A 17254-nucleotide genomic window follows, 5' to 3' on the forward strand; every position below is an offset into this window, starting at 1 on the left:
CAAGATATAAGGTGGAAACCCAATGTGGGTGAAAACCACCTGCTGCAATTCGTCTCTATCTTCTTTTTACAATGATTCTGTACTGGTGCAGTCTTTTGCCAGTACGCAGGTTGCAACCTGCAGAGAGCTACAACCCTCTCTCGTTCTCCAGCTTCTCCTGGAAGGGAGCTACAACCCCCTTAGCTCTTGCACTAGCCAAGATACTAGTACGTAGGTGCTGGCCTATAGAAGGCTACAACCTTCTTTTTCTTCCAGGGACCACGTTTCATAAATTTTCAGACTGGATCCATGAACATCAATCAATCATCAAGAATTTCTGCATCAAGCAATCTCCTTTTCACCAATTAGAACTGAATCAAGTAGACACTTCTCTGATAGCTGTACCCAAAACACAGTAACAGTAACCACACACCAAATTCTGAACCCAGAACACTGCAACAATAAACAGAAGCTGCTAGAACACAACTCAAGAGATATACGCTACTTCAATAACCAGAAACCTGCGTGCATACGCTTCTGTGTTTGGACCAACCTGCATATACGATGTTTTTACTCACAGAACCAACGTGTATACGCGCCTTCGCTTCACTGAACCTGTGTACAGATCTATAAAGGATAATTCACTCTTTCAAATATTCAGACATTAATTAACCCAGATTACCAGATTTATAGATCAAGCATGCGCCACATATAACGGATCAAAATCATACAAAGATACTATTATTCAAGCCTTAAGATTATGAACCATCAATAGAACTTATCCTTCTCTTTGCGCTTAGGTTCCTCCTTCATTCAGATCCAGATTTGCACCATAACCCAATCACCAATATTCCAGATCTAGCACTTTTTCAGATATTCAATAATTTAGATGATCCTTTGCCAAATGATCTCCTTCCTCTTTTATAGTCTTAGGCCTTTCACAATACCATGATCCAAAACCATAATAAAACAATACCATGGACCCAATACTTGGGATCAACACTTCTGAGGAGATACCATGGCCCAAAACCATAGGTTCAATCACCAAGGACTAAATACCACGGACCAAAAGTAAGTTCTCCAACATGTACGCGCTTTTCCTTGCGTGAAAGTGCATGTATACGCATATGCGCTTTTGTAACGTATAACACGCGTGTATACGCGTCTTCGTCTAGATGAACCTGCGTATATATCTTTTCCTTCATTCTGAAAGCTTGAACTGAGATCTATCACCAGAGTGAGTTGCCATCAAGGACAACACCTGTGCCATAGTTCCAAACCTGTGCCATGATGCCAACAATCTCCCCCTTTGGACTTGATGGCACACCCAAGATCCTCAAAGTCATTCTCCCCCTTTGTCATCAAGGGAAAAGGGTTGTGCTCCCCCTGAGTACATGCTGAAATCTCTGCTCTGCTGTGCTGACCATGCTCCCCTGACTGTAGGCAAGATCTGCAAAAAGATGTTCTTCAAGAAGAACCATGACTTATACATCATAAAAGACCTTCCTATCACCAAAAGACTCTATACATACATCCATCACCCAACCAAGTGGGGATCATCCACCCAACCAAGTGGGGATACATCAGAAATTTACATAAGTACATTACATCATTCATCCCAGGCATAGTGGGGAAACCAAAATAGGCCGTTACATGACCTTGACACCATAAAAGAGATACATGACATAGAGACAAAATATCTAGAGCAAGACTTATGAAAGTCAACAATAACTGATATCAGCAGCATCTGTCAATCACTATTCAGATCAGCAACCTTGTTTTCTTTCTGTTCTCCCTCTGCATTTTTTCCACCTGAAACCAACAACAGTTATGTACTAGAACCAAAAGCTTCTAAGATAATGCCAACAATGCATTATTAGAAGATTATCTGCTCCCCCTGAACCTGTGCCAGATGGTCTCTGTCAGACCCATATCAAACTCTCTTCAATCAGAGTCTGTTCCCACTGATTTCTTTCAAACTACCATATACGCGACTGTCTCTGCATAAACCGGCGTATGTACGCGGATACTCCTCAGGAAACTTGCGTACACCCACTCTTCTCTGAAACAGACAAGTTTCAACAGCAAGATGACGCATCAACTACTCCCAGCTTCTGTCTGAGGTATTCAAAAGTTTCCCTGGGCAGTGGTTTGGTGAGAATATCAGCAACTTGTTCCTTAGAGGGAACATACTCCAATTTGACCTTTTGTTCCAATACTTGTTCCCGGAGAAAATGATACTTGATTGGTATGTGCTTAGTCTTTGAATGCATGACATGATTCTTTGAGATACTGATAGCACTTGTATTATCACATAAGATGGAGATAGGTGGAGTACAAGTGATTTGAAAATCCTGCAAAGTTTGCATCATCCAAAGGAGTTGAGTGCAACAAGATGCGCAGCCACATATTCTACTTCAGCTGTAGATAAGGCAATCGAACTTTGTTTCTTGCTGAACCAAGATACTAATCTGGAACCCATAAAGAATGCACCGCCACTTGTGCTTTTTCTGTCATCCACGCTTCCAACCCAATCTGCATCTGTATAAGCATGAAGAGTGAGATTTGTATCTCTCGGATACCACAGGCCATAGTTTTGAGTTCCTTGAAGATACTTGAAAATTCTCTTTACTGCCTGAAGATGAGTTTCTTTAGGATTTACCTGAAATCTTCCAACCATTCCCACTGCATGCATGATGTCTGGTCGGGTACCTGTTAAATAGAGAAGACTTCCAATCATGGATCTATAAGTTGGTTGATGCATTGCTGCTGATTCATCATTTGCACTGAGGCTGCATCCTGTAACCATAGGGGTACATACTGGTTCTGAATCTTCCATGCCATACTTCTTCAAAATCTACTTGAGGTACTTGGTTTGAGATAAAAAGATACCGCCTTCATTTTGTTGGATTTGTAATCCAAGAAAATATATCAATTCTCCAAGCAAGGACATTTCGAATTCTTTCTGCATCACCAAGGCAAAACTTTGACTCATAGCTTCTTCACTGCTACCAAAAATGATATCATCAACATACACAACAAGTATTAGCAATTTGTTATTTTCAATTTTTATATAAAGATTGCTATCTGCTGATCCTTTTGAGAAACCTTGTTGATGAAGATATTTGTCCAGACGATAATACCAAGCCCTTGGAGCTTGTTTAAGACCATAGAGAGCCTTCTTAAGTCTGCATACAAGTTTTGGATCATTTCCAAGAATGAATCCATCTGGTTGCTCAATATACACTTCTTCTTCTAAGTCTCCATTCAGAAAAGTTGATTTCATGTCCATTTGAAATACTTTGAACTTCTGAAAGCTTGAAAGAGCAAGGAACATTTGGATGGCCTCAAGTCTAGCAACGAGAGCAAAAGTTTCTTCAAAGTCTATTCCTTCTTGTTGAGCATACCCTTTACAAACAAGTCTGGCCTTGTTTCTAATAACTTCCCCATTTTCATTCAACTTGTTTTTGAATATCCATTTTGTCCCTATGACATTCTTATCTTTTGGTCTAGGAACCAACTCCCAAGTGTTATTCTTTTCAATATGCTCAAGTTCTTCATCCATTGCCTTGACCCAACATTCATCTTTGCATGCCTCTTTTACATTTTGTGGTTCAGTGGAGGAGAGCAATGCCAAATAGCTTGAGGCTTCTGCAATTGTTCTTCTTGTTTGTATACCTGCCTCTTTCTGCCCCAAAATTTGAGATTTTGGATGATTCTTCTGAACGTACCTGGATGGAGTCTTATCTTCTATCCTTATCTGTTCTTCTGGTGCCTCTTGAGCTTCTTCTTCATCATAAGTCTGATTTGATGTTGAAGGATAGTCCTCATCATCTTCGAAATCTTCAGATCTTACCTGCCTAGGAGTGTTTTCTTCTTCATCAACTACTACATCAATACTTTCAACAATTTTTCCAAGCCTTTTATTGTAACACTTGTAAGCTTTGCTGTGGGGAGAGTAACCAAGGAGAATGCCTTCATCTGCTCTAGGTTCAAACTTGCCAAGATTTTCATCAGTATTTTTGATATAGCATTTTCTTCCAAAATTTTGAAATATTTTACCGAAGGAGTCTCACCATACCAAAGCTCATGAGGAGTTTGAGTGCTGTTCACCCGGACATTTGTTTTGTTGAGAATAACAACTGCAACAAATGCGGCTTCACCCCAGAAGGTTGCGGGAGTTCCAGACTCATCAAGCATAGCACGAGCCATTTGTTGAACTGTTCTGTTCATCCTTTCCACTACTCCATTTTGCTGAGGAGTCCTAGCTGTAGAGAATTCCCTTCTTATTCCATGTTCTTCACAAAAATCGAAAAATTCATTCGAGGTAAATTCTCCTCCTCGATCAGACCTGAGGCATTTGATTCTGTGATCTGATTCGTTCTCCACCAAGGCTTTGAATGATTTGAACTTTTCAAAGGCTTCGTCTTTATGCTTCATAAGTCCTATCCAACACATCCTAGAAAAGTCATCAATGAATAATATAAAGTATTCTTCTCCTCGAGGTGACCTTTTCCTGGATGGACCACATACATCAGTATGGACAAGTTCAAGCGGCCTGCTAGCTGATCCTTCCTTCTCAGGGAAGTTAGTTCTGGTTTGCTTACCAAACTGACATGATTTGCATATTGTATTGTCTGGAAGACCACGAACTGCCTGGTATTTGCATGCTTTCCTTATCTGTGAGAAGCTAAGATGCCCCAATCTTCTGTGCCATAGCCAGTGTTCATCATTCTTGCTTAGATAGCATTGATGTTGTCCTTCTTTGAATATGTATAAATTATTTGGAGTTCTTACGCCTTTGATCACTGTTTTTCCTGTATCAAGGTCACGAACACTACATCCATTTGATCGAAATATTACCTCAGTTCCTTGATCACACATCTGACTGACACTTAATAGATTATGCTTTAAGCCATCAACATACATGACATTTCCAGCTTTGACCCTTTCTTTCAACTGAACAGAACCTTTACCTTTTATGAGAGCAGGGGTGTCATTTCCAAAAGAGACCTTCTTCTCCTTCTCTAAGGCACTATATGACTGAAGTTTTTCTTTATCACCTGTCATATGTTTCGAACATCCACTGTCGATGTACCATTGATTTTCCTACCCTTCCGCATATAAGGCTATACCACATCTTTCTGGTTGTGGTTCTTTTATTCTCCATGATTTGGCACTTGAGGCTTGCTCCTTCTGAGTTGTCTGCCGAAACCTGCTCCTGCATTCAGAATCTTCATGACCGAAATTGTTACAAATAGAACATTCTATTTCATTTTCAAGAGCAGAGAAGTTATTGTAGGTCCTTTTCATGATCCCAGTCATACTCCTCTGTTTATGAGCTTCTCTAGTCATGATTGTCTTATAGGCAACACATTGAGCTGCTTTGTGACCAAAGTTATGACAAGAAAAACATTGGCCATTGAAGAAACTCCTGTGATTATCAAATCTACCAGCCAAATGATTGTAGTTCCTATTGACATCCATTCTTGAGGCAGATTGAGAAGGTTTTACCTGTGGCTGGTTGTATCTTTTGTTCATTCTAAAAGTAGATTGCCCCCGATTTATCTGATAGTCTTTGTTCATTCTTGAGGTGAATTGTCCTTGATTTACCTGGTGATTTCCATTTGGCCTTTGTTCACTTTTCCTTGCAGCATCAAGATAACTTTTGGAGGTAGATGGTTCCTGCGCTTGAGTTGTTTCTTCATTATATCCCAGACCTATCTTGATTAGTGGAGAACACTGCACTTTGATAATCTCATCTAATGTTTTAGATCCTTTAACAAATCTAAGATTAAGAGCTTTAGATTTCTCAATCTCTTTTCTAAGTCCCACAATTTCACATTCTAACTTTTCATGATGTTTTTCCCTTTCAGCCAGTTGGAATTATAGAGTATCAATAATCATATTTTTCTCTTCTAAACAAATTTTGAGTTTAGAAATCTCTTCATAAAGACCTTCTTCATCTATAGCATCCATGAAATCTTCATCTTCAAAAGCCATTAAAAGTCTATATTTATTACCTTGTTCATCTTCATCACTATTTGAAAGTCCATCACTGTCTTCATGAGTGTAATAGCTTTTCTTATTTACATTTTGTTTCTTGTTCCATCTAGCAGGTTCCTTACCCTTGTCAAGCTTATCTTTATGAGGACATTTGGCAGCATAGTGACCGACTCTTCCACAAGAAAAGCATTTGAAAGGTAACTTACCTCTGAATCTTCCAGCACCCCGTTGAAGGTTCTTGACAAAATTTGATTCTTCTTCTTCTTCTGACATATGTCCTGACTCATAGTAATCTCCTTTGCCTGAAGCCTTGAAAGCAGCTTCTCTCCTGTCTGATGGTCCTCCTTTCCTCATTTCGTAAGCAGTCAGAATTCCGTGCAGCTGTGACATGGTAAGGTTTCGTAGATTCTCTTTTTCTTCTATTGCAGAAACTTTAGATTCAAACTTAGAGGACAAAGATCTTAGAACCTTTTCAACCACAACAGCCTCTTTTATTTCTTCACCCAAGTTTTTCATACAATTAACAATCTCATCTACACGAAGAAAATAGTTAGCCACACTTTCATCATTGTGCATTTTGAGATTTTCATATTGAATTATGGGGGTTTGGAGTTTTGCTCGTTTTACCTGTTCATCTCCTTCATAGCTCAGAACAATCTTGTCCCATATTTCTTTCGCGGATTTATACTTCATAACCTTGACGAATTTTGATTGAGATAGACATCCTAATAGAGTATTGACAGCCTTTGCATTTGTTTCATATTGCTTCTTACCAGCCGAATCTGTAGGAGTTGTGGATGGAAAAGTGTACCCTGTATCTATGATATCCCAGACTTTTGTACCAAGAGATTCAAAATAGGCTGTGACTCTTACCTTCCAATAGACGAAGTTGGTCCCATCAAAAATTGGTGGCCTAATAGATGCTTCTCTCTCGTAGTTGCTCATGATGATGGATCTTCCTTCAAGCGATCAAGCTTCTTCAGAAGGACCTGCTCTGATACCAATTGTTGGAAATAATACTGAGGGGGGGGGGGGTGAATCAGTATTATCAAGTCAATTATTTCCTTTTTCAAATCCAGATCATATACGCTACTTCAGTTAGTGAAAACCGCGTATATATGCAACTACGTATAAGGAAACCCACGTATACCATGCAAACTTATAATTTACTTTATCTTACAAATGTTGATCATTAATCTGTGTATCAGAATCAAATAAACAGTAACCAGAAACAGTGAAACAGAGCAGAAGACAATCACACACAAGAACACAAGATATAAGGTGGAAACCCAATGTAGGAGAAAACCACCTGCTGCAATTCATCTCTATCTTCTTTTTAATTAGAAACTTCTTTTTACAATGATTTTGTACTGGTGCAGTCTTTTACTAGTACGCAGGCTGCAACCTGCAGAGAGCTACAACCCTCTCTCGTTCTCCAGCTTCTCCTGGAAGGGAGCTACAACCCCCTTAGCTCTTGCACTAGCCAAGATACTAGTACGTAGGTGCTAGCCTACAGAAGGCTACAACCTTCTTTTTCTTCCAGGGACCACATTTCATAAATTTTCAGACTGGATCCATGAACATCAATCAATCATCAAGAATTTTTGCATCAAACAATCTCCTTTTCACCAATTAGAACTGAATCAAGTAGACACTTCTCTGACAGCTGTACCCAAAACATAGTAACAGTAACCACACACCAAATTCTGAACCCAGAACACTGCAGCAATAAACAGAAGCTGCTAGAACACAACTCAAGAGATATACGCTACTTCAATAACCAGAAACCTGCGTGCATACGCTTCTGTGTTTGGACCAACCTGCGTATACGCTGTTTTTACTCACAGAACCAACGTGTATACGCGCCTTCGCTTCACTGAACCTGCGTACAGATCTATAAAGGATAATTCACTCTTTCAAATATTCAGACATTAATTAACCCAGATTACCAGATTTATAGATCAAACATGCGCCACATATAACGGATCAAAATCATACAAAGATACTATTATTCAAGCCTTAAGATTATGACCCATCAATAGAACTTATCCTTCTCTTTGCGCTCAGGTTCCTCCTTCATTCAGATCCAGATCTGCACCATAACCCAATCACCAATATTCCAGATCTAGCACTTTTTCAGATATTCAATAATTCAGATGATCCTTTGTCAAATGATCTCCTTCCTCTTTTATAGTCTTAGGCCTTTCATAATACCACGATCCAAAACCATAATAAAACAATACCATGGACCCAATACTTGGGATCAACACTTCTGACGAGATACCATGGCCCAAAACCATAGGTTCAATTACCAAGGACTAAATACCACGGACCAAAAGTAAGTTCTCCAACATGTACGCGCTTTTCCTTGTGTGAAAGTGCGTGTATACGCATACGCGCTTTTGTAACGTATAACACGCGTGTATACACGTCTTCATCTAGGTGAACATGCGTATATATCTTTTCCTTCATTCTGAAAGCTTGAACTAAGATCTATCACCAGAGTGAGTTGCCATCAAGGACAACACCTGTGCCATAGTTCCAAACCTGTGCCATGATGCCAACAGAAAGTTATACTTAAACTACTAGTTGTCAGGAGATTAATGAGTGTCTAAAGTCCCCTATAAAGGTAACAATATTACACTATGATGTACATTGAGGAATTAGAAGTTGCATCTATTAAAGAGGCACTTGAGAATGGTGGGCCAAAGCATTGGAATCATGTATTGGATATTAATCTCATGTTTAATGGATACTTAGGTGTGTTTGGTGCTAAACTAGTGCACTTAAACTAAAGGGGTGGATTATACTAAAGCTTAAGCTTTCTCACCAATGTTGTGTATTTACTCAATAATGATGTTGATGGCACTAATTATTATTCAATATCTACATGTGCATCAATTTGATGTGAATACAACTTTTCTCAATGAAACAGTTGGAAGAGGAGATCTATGTGCAACAATGAAAAGCATATATAAAACCAGGAACATAATATTTGGTAAGTAGAGGACTTTTCATGGAATAAATGAATCATTTAGAGATTGGCATATTGTTAAATGCATGGATACTAGACGAAGCGAGGTTTTGGAATTTATATGTGGATTGTTCATTTACAACAATATGGGTATGGATTTTCTCATTTTTCCACTGCATGTAGATGGTTTTATATCCTTATACGAAGAATTTAATTGAGTTCAAGCCAAAGATGGTGGTTTTATTTGAAATTTTCAATGGTGGGGAGATCCATTATTGCTTTGAGACTTGATTGTATAGATATAGAGTGAATTCACTTGAACTGAAGAAGATACATTGGAGGAATTCTATGGTGGTTGAAGTGACATTGTATAAGGGAATGAGTCCCAAGATAACAATCCAGATGCAACTCTAGTGCAAGTTGGAGTGATGTTATCTAAAGGCATGGATTCTAGAATAATGGCCATAATGAAGCCATGAAGAAAGTGGCACATATAAATGTGATTGGGACTCTAATGTATGCCATGTGTACCAAACTACATATTACTTCTCGTATGAGTCAAGGGAGCCAATTCTCATGTAATCTAGGACTGTAATGTTGAGGTGTGCGTAGTGACAATAATATTCAAATATTTGAAGGGTATGGTAGACATAGGCATTACATTCTAGGAGTTCCAAGAGTCTAATGAAGTTGATTGGATGTTGTAGTGTAGATTGGCTAGGGAATGTGGATGATCGTTGATCAACATCTAGATATTTTTTCATGTTGGTGGTGGGTTAATTTCATGGTAAAATAAAAGGAATCTAATAATTTCCTTATCAACTACTAGAAAAAATGCCTTTGCATATTATCTGACTAAGAGGATTATTTGTTGAGAAGAGTGTTGATGTGCATCCAAAAAATTTCTTGGTGATGAAATGTTACAATAAGAGTTGCATTGCAATGGCAAAACATTCAAATTTCCATGATAAGAAAAAACACATTGAAGTACAAGAGTGAAAACATGAAGATGGGTTTACACTTTTGGGCCAAATGTGGCGATGAAATTACAAGTTTTTCCTCTTTTATCGAATTGAAGCCCTCAAAATTCATATAAGAACAATGAATTTTGATTTGGAGTAAAAGGACAAATTGTGGAGAATTATGTTTTGTGCTAATAATATTTTTTGCAAAAATATTTAGTGTCGTATAATATGTCAATTTTCCATTAAATGAAATGCTTATCCTTTCAATTTTTCACACATCTTAAAAGGTATGCGTCCGTTCGCATAGCATAACTTAGTCTAAAATGTGTGTAATATATATATATATATATATATATATGAGCATGATCTACACAGAGAGAGCTAAGTTTTTCATATTAAAATTTTATTTTTTTATGCAAAATTTTTTATTATTTTTCAAAGTTGGCGAATTAATATTTCGATTGCATTTTGTAGACACGTGTTCACGTTAGTTTTTTTCAAATATTTAAATAAATTGAGAAACCAAAAGTACCTTAAGTCACAGGACACGTTCCTCAGGGTCTCGTGTCCCGTATTTTATGTGTCGGACACAAAAACCGCCCTAAAACGTGTCGAAAACGTTTTTCTTCATGTCCTCCAATCGAGACACGTGTTTTGGATGTGTCGAAAACGTGCCCTAACGTTTTTGGTTCTTAGGACACATGTCCCATGAGAAGTGACATTGAAAACCTGCAACATGGTTTATTTATGGGTGTTTTTGTCATTGTTCGCCACCGAAGTTGAGTTTTCTCGTCGCCGGAATCCAATTTGTTGTGTAGTGTGAGGAATTCCATCAGATTTGAGCGCAATGCTCACATCTTCACATCGACCTAGACCTAGAGATGTAGGAGTTGAGCGTTCGCATGCTTTGCTGAGAGTTTGGAGCACTTAAATTTCTTGTAAGTTGTGTTATAGCCTATGGAACTTAATTTAATTATACAAGAGTGACCACATATAGGTCGTGTGTTGAAATAAAAATTCAAGCTCCCCGTCATGTGCTCATTGCTCACTACACCTTCGAGGTCTAAAGGGAGGGAAAGCTCAATTAACACTCTGGTCAACAATGAAGTTTGAACACATAAATTTATAGTTCATAAATTTATGTGAAGTTTGAACATGATCAAACCAGTTTGAAGTTGATAACAAAAATTATAACATGAACAATGAACGTTGAACTGTGAACATCATTGATATAGTAAATTAATAAACTAGCTAGTAAATTACTAAATAGTAAATACTGTATACTAAATACTAAATAGATGTCATCATGATTCATATCTATATGGATCAAGCACTATATTTCAGTATTTTTTTATATATATATATATATATATATATATATATATATATATATATATATATATATATATATAACGGATCCCTCGTGTCCTGTTTCTAGGGTCGCTGTGTTTCGTGTCGAATACTCGTATCTACATGTCCTCCATGTCTCGTGTTCTTGTGTCATGTGACTTAGAAAGTACCCTTTTGAAGAGGACTCGTAAATGAAGGTAGTGGTATTTTTTGAAATTTTTTCGTTGTGTATATTTTATGATATTGATTTTTTATTCAATCTCTTTAAAACAGTTCAAAAATAATTCAAGCATTATGTTTAAAAGAAATTAGATGAAAAATATCATATGAATTCGAAAATGTCAAACTCATATGTCATTGGATAGAGGATTCCTTCATGAATCCAATGTGATCAACTCCGCCATCTAAGGACAAATTTATCCCTAAGTCTACTAGGGTACAAAATGGTGTTGCAAGAAATTTTGCAAAAGGGGTGCTGAAATTATGGATTTTAGGACTTAAGAGGCTCGATCAAGTGCTTAAAGCAATTGATCAAACGCTTGATTTAGAAATTCAAATAGCTTGATCAAGGGTTTAAGAAACCCTCAATTGAGCCCTTACCATGGTTAAATAAAGGCTCCATCCAGCCTATAACTCGATCTAACTTTAAGGCTAGATCTAGCTTTAAGGCTCGATCGAGCCACCCTTTTTAACTTCATGTATTGGTGGGAAATTTCAAAAACATGGCTTGATCGAGCTCCTGACTAACCTCAGTTTACATTGTTTAAAACCTTAAATAGCTCGATTGAGCCATCATTTTTTCCACTCAAACGCGCCATCTCTCGCCAAAAAGTGTAACCCAACTCCATGCTTTCACCCACAATGCCACTTTCTTTTTCAAGAAGGGGATGTTGCGTACAGATTTTTGTGAAATTAGTAAAAAAATAGCTGATGCATTAACAAAATATCTTGTAAGGATAAAGTTTACATTTCTCAAGAGTGGTTTTAAGATGGATTAAACTAGATAAGTGAACACTCTTGATTAAGTGGAAGTGTCGTAAATAAACAATATATGATTCATACATTTAACTTAATAACATATGAACTTCATAGGCAAATATGCCACTTGAACAAAATGGATCACTCTAGTTTCCTAGATGGTTGGATGTACTTATATTTGTTTGTGTATGTATTGCATTGTTCATAGCCAATTTATTAATCAACTAGTTTTTTCTATTTAAGTATTGAGGGGTTTTCACGATGCATTATATTAGATATCATTTTTTGAGATTCAACTGTGTTAAGTAATTCATTCATCTATCACCATTTCCATGAGAGGTAGTCATAATTGACTAATTTCTCATGATTTTTGAATAGCCCACTTAGCACTCATCGCATCGAGTGATGCTCACAGGGGTGAAGAAGTGAGATGAAACTAGTGAAATGAATCACATAACGTCAATCATTACTTCTAGGGCTTGCACCCGGTAACTAGGACTTCCTGGGATGTTTTTTTTTTTTTTGAATCTAGGATAATCGGTAACTGGTGAGAGTTATCCTGAACAGACCCAGGATCAAATCTGACTGGCTGCCACTATAAACCTAGGCTACGTGCAACAACCTGCAAGCCACACAATAGCAGGTAACTTATGCCTCAACAAGAGCCGAGACGTCCTCTATGGGGTCGCCTACTCTTCTAGCCAAGACACAACAGGTCAACATATACTCAATGGGATTTGAACTCTCATCTCGTGGGTATCACCCAGCGAAACTCACCGCTAAGGACTTCCCGGGATGTTACCCATCCGAGTTCACCTCTAGCTCAAGTGCACTTAACTGTGGATTTTTCCCCACAATCAAGCCCACTTAGCTTGCTACCCCATTTGCAAAACCTTAGCAAGTATTGTGCCTCATGAACCATTCAAGTAGAGTTCCCTTCACTCTTTTGAACTTAAGTATTGAGGGGTTTTCACAGTGAATTATATTAGATGCAATGAGTGCTAAGTGGACTATTCAAAAAATCATTGAGAAATTAGTCAGTTATGACTACCTCTCATGGAAATGGTCATAGATGAATGACTTACTTAACGCAGTTGAATCCCAAAAAAATGATATCTAGTTTTTTTCTAATTAAAGGAGGACTCTTACAGATTATGGTTAAGGCTTTGTCTAATTTTATGTTACAAGTGAAGTTTAGTTAGTTTTAGGTCATTGTTTTTTATTAAAAAAATGTTTTTTTTTTTCAAATTTTCTGTGAATAATATTTTGTATTCAATATGAGGAATATACATGTTTATATTCTCGAGGGACTGCTCCAACAACACAGTTTGAAGCCATGAACATGTCACATGTGGGAATTGAACATCGGAGGGAGGATAACAACATTGCTCCCAACCACCCAAACTAAACCCAATTGGCATAAAAACATAAAAAGGTTATGCTAATGGAAGATTTTATTTAAGTAAGATAAATAAGAAACTCTCTTTTCAATAGAAAGTCTCATTTTTTATTCTCTAATAAGAGAGGATTGCTCAAACAAGGTTTAATGTCACTGACATGTCACATGCGGGAATTGGACTCAAGTAGGGAGGATAACAACATTTCTCCCAACTACTTGAGCTAAACCTAATTGACATAAAAAAACATAAAAAGGTCATGCTAATGGAAGATTTCATTTAAGTACGATAAATAAGAAACTCTCTTTTCAATAGAAAGTCTCATTTTTGTATTCTTTGATAAGATGTTTTTTTAGTGTCAGGGCATTTTTTTGTGTAACATGCAAATTTTAATTAAATATAATTATATGATTTCTTTTACCTTAAATATAATTGAAAAAAATATGGGTATTGCAATAAAAGAAAGAAGAAGAAAAGTTTTTTTTTTTTTTTTCCAAACTCTATGCACTTAAAAGAAAAGCTTAGTTTTGTTAATACTTGTTTCTTCTTGATTTTTGTGTTACCTAGCATAAGTTCTTGTGAGTGCTGAAACTTTTGAAATTGATATGGTTGCCATATAGAAGCATGCTTTCTATCAAGATCTTACAAGTTAGATGTAAGAACTATTATATCATCTATTTACAATGCATGGATAAGTAGGGGAAAGTAAAGGTTAAAGGTAGTAAGAGATGATTTTATAATCATATAAGCAATTCCAAAACATCACAAGATATTTTACACGCATCGACACACCTCCTCTTAGATAATGTTAAAATTCTTATTATGCTAAGAGACACATTTTACAACTCATTGTGGAAGAGATTGCAAAACCCATGCCATATGTCTATTTCATAATGCTTAAATGGCCAAACAAGTAATATGTATGTGTGCCACATATGTTAAAGTTTATTAAAATAGTAAAATGATAACTTTCTCTCTCAGACACATGCACACATATTCTGAGGAAAATATCATGGGAAAAACCAGGACACTTTGTCACATTTTGTGATTGGGACCCATGTAAAGATGTTCAAGTTGATTATGGGGCACATTGTGGATAATTATAAGGCGCTTCCTCTCATTTTGTAGATGGTACCCACCATAAACATTTCAATGCTACATTATTGGGCACTTTCCCACATTTTATGAATGGTATCTAATGTAAACCCCACTTTTAACTCTAAATATTTCCTTGCATTTTGCTAATAATAAATCCATTATAAAAATGTTGCTATTGATAATGGTGCTTGGTCTAGTAAGACCATTTAGTGAGACACGCAACAAAAAACATCTGACATAAGATCACTCAAACTCAAAGTATGCAATCGCTCAGCCTAACCCAAGACACACACAATCTATCACCTAACCCCAAGACACACAATCTATCACAACTGTAGTTGATTTTTTCTCAAATTACTTTTCCATCCAAATGAATTCTCTTATAATAGTTTGATCTCCTTAAATGCTTAATATATTCATTATAAAGATGGATGATGTCTACACAAATATATATATAGATATAAAGAGAAGGAAGAATTGTTATTTTGGACCCTCCTATTCAAATTCCACTGGTTACATCTTCCTATAAGCTATTCAAATTCCAGTGGTAACATCTTCGCTTCGCATAAGCCAATATAAGTTATAAACGTTGATAAAAAAAAAATGTGCATTGCAAGAACATAATAAAAAAAGAAGGTTCAAACACACATGCGATTCACCTCTATCATGTTTGCAGTGAAAATAAAGTACAATCACAGATGCAATTCACCTCACCTCTATTATGTTTGCAGTGAAATTCAGCAAAGTAGGAAGAGCTCTTCCTCCAACATAGACATCCACATCCGCACTCAGGTGTTCAAACCGGACTTCTATCGTTGGCATCTGAATCCCCACCCTGCAATTCAGCATAGCAAAAACATAAAATATGTTCTTCACAATCAAAATTATTATCTCACATCATATAATACAAACAAAACATCAAAATTATTATCTCACATCATACCATACAAACAAAACATCATTTTCATCCAGAGAATTCATTCTGAAAACCAATCTTTTTTATATTGTAAATCTACCTGTCTATCCTCTGTCTTAATTTCAGCAGAAACTGCTCATTGTCCACTTCGGCCACCTGCAGTATTCGCTGCATGAACTTCTGGCGAGTCTCTCTGGACAACCTTGTGATATCCACCTCCTGATATCTGAAACTTCCATTGTCAGTAACTTCATTGAGAATGGATTTTCTCAGGCGATCATAAGTGGGTAGCCTCTCAATTGCAGCCCATTTGAGAGCTTCTTCATCATCCTCGCCTCCTCTTCTAGTGAAAGAACCGGAGATGTTTAGATGATTATCTTCACCAGTCCAGGGAGGCTGAAAATCCACAGAGATTGACATGTTGAAGCCCAAACTTCCTACCAGTCCTTCACAAAATGGCTGTGAAATCTGCTTTATAAAAGCCAAGAAAAAAGCTAGAAAGGCCGAGAGCCAAAAATCTATATATAAAGGACTTGAGTAAATTTAGGTGGAAACTGGTAAAATCTAAGAACTTGGAGGACACGCAAAGTAAAATTCTATTATTGTCTGTGGCTGTCTGCCATTTGTTTAATGGGACTATTGTTCCCGCACTGGCCTCCCACCAACATTTAGTTCAAAGACAACGATTAGCCCGTGAAATTGGCAGGTTCTAAACTCCAGTTGTGCAATCTGTCACGAGAAAATAAAGGAGGATTTATGTCCAGAAATTTTAAAAAGCATATCACATGACGTATGCGCATGCCTCACAAGATTACGAGATCTTCACGACTTCGAGCTGCGTCGCAAGATCTTTAGAAAACTCATGAATTTCCATTACTGGTTTTCGGATGCCTCGAATTTTGTGCGTTATATAGTAAGTAATTAGCGTTTCTCACTTTCTAACTTCACGACACATTGCAGGTATATGGAATCCAAAAATGGCTTAACTGCGTCAAAGGGTCTGCATGCAGATAATGCTTGAATGGTGACCCTTTCCTAAACAGCCACATAGTGGACTGAACGGGGAAAGCTTCGAGAGTTTCGGACCAGAACACACGCAATGAGGATATATATATATATATATATATATATATAACACCTCATTAATATAAATAAAATAATTATAATAATTAATGGCCATGGTTAATTTTTAATAAGCTTTTTAGATTTTTTTAATGAAAGGTTGAAGATAATGTAACTTTAATAATATGTTAATATTTTTTTGGGTATATATAATTTAATGGCTCAAATGAAGGGCTTTCAATTTTTTATTTTATTTTTTTTTTTTCCTGTTTTTGTTTTTGACCTCCATTTTGGGCATTTCAAATTTTATTTATTTATAAAATAGAATATGTTAGGTATATATTTTAGTCTACTCAAAACTATTAAAAAAATCTACTCGAAACTATTAAAATATTAAAATTTTATAATAAATTTATGATAAATAAAACTTCACTTTAAGACATATCCTAAATTCAATCGCTAAAATATTTTAAAATATGTCAATTTAAATATTTTAAATGTGTCATTTTGTTTTTATTAATAATATATA

General features: G+C 36.6%; 1 protein-coding gene across 1 annotated transcript in view; it reads right to left on the minus strand.

The window, feature by feature from the left end:
* LOC149261598 (pleiotropic drug resistance protein 1-like) overlaps nt 1-16735 on the minus strand; it is a 170017-nt gene extending 153282 nt beyond the window's left edge. Inside the window, exons 1-2 of the mRNA XM_089422413.1 lie at nt 15764-16735; nt 15462-15582 (exon numbers count right to left, since the gene is read on the minus strand). Of these exons, the coding sequence (XP_089278539.1) occupies nt 15462-15582; nt 15764-16083 (441 nt within the window). The 5' untranslated portion in view covers nt 16084-16735. The remainder of the gene's footprint in view (nt 1-15461; nt 15583-15763) is intronic.
* Nucleotides 16736-17254: the final 519 nt, after the last annotated feature.

This window comes from Pinus tabuliformis, chromosome 6 (genome assembly GCF_031772625.1).
Source record: "Pinus tabuliformis cultivar Carrire ecotype Pingquan chromosome 6, CPIR1, whole genome shotgun sequence".
Classification (NCBI taxonomy): Eukaryota; Viridiplantae; Streptophyta; class Pinopsida; order Pinales; family Pinaceae; genus Pinus; species Pinus tabuliformis.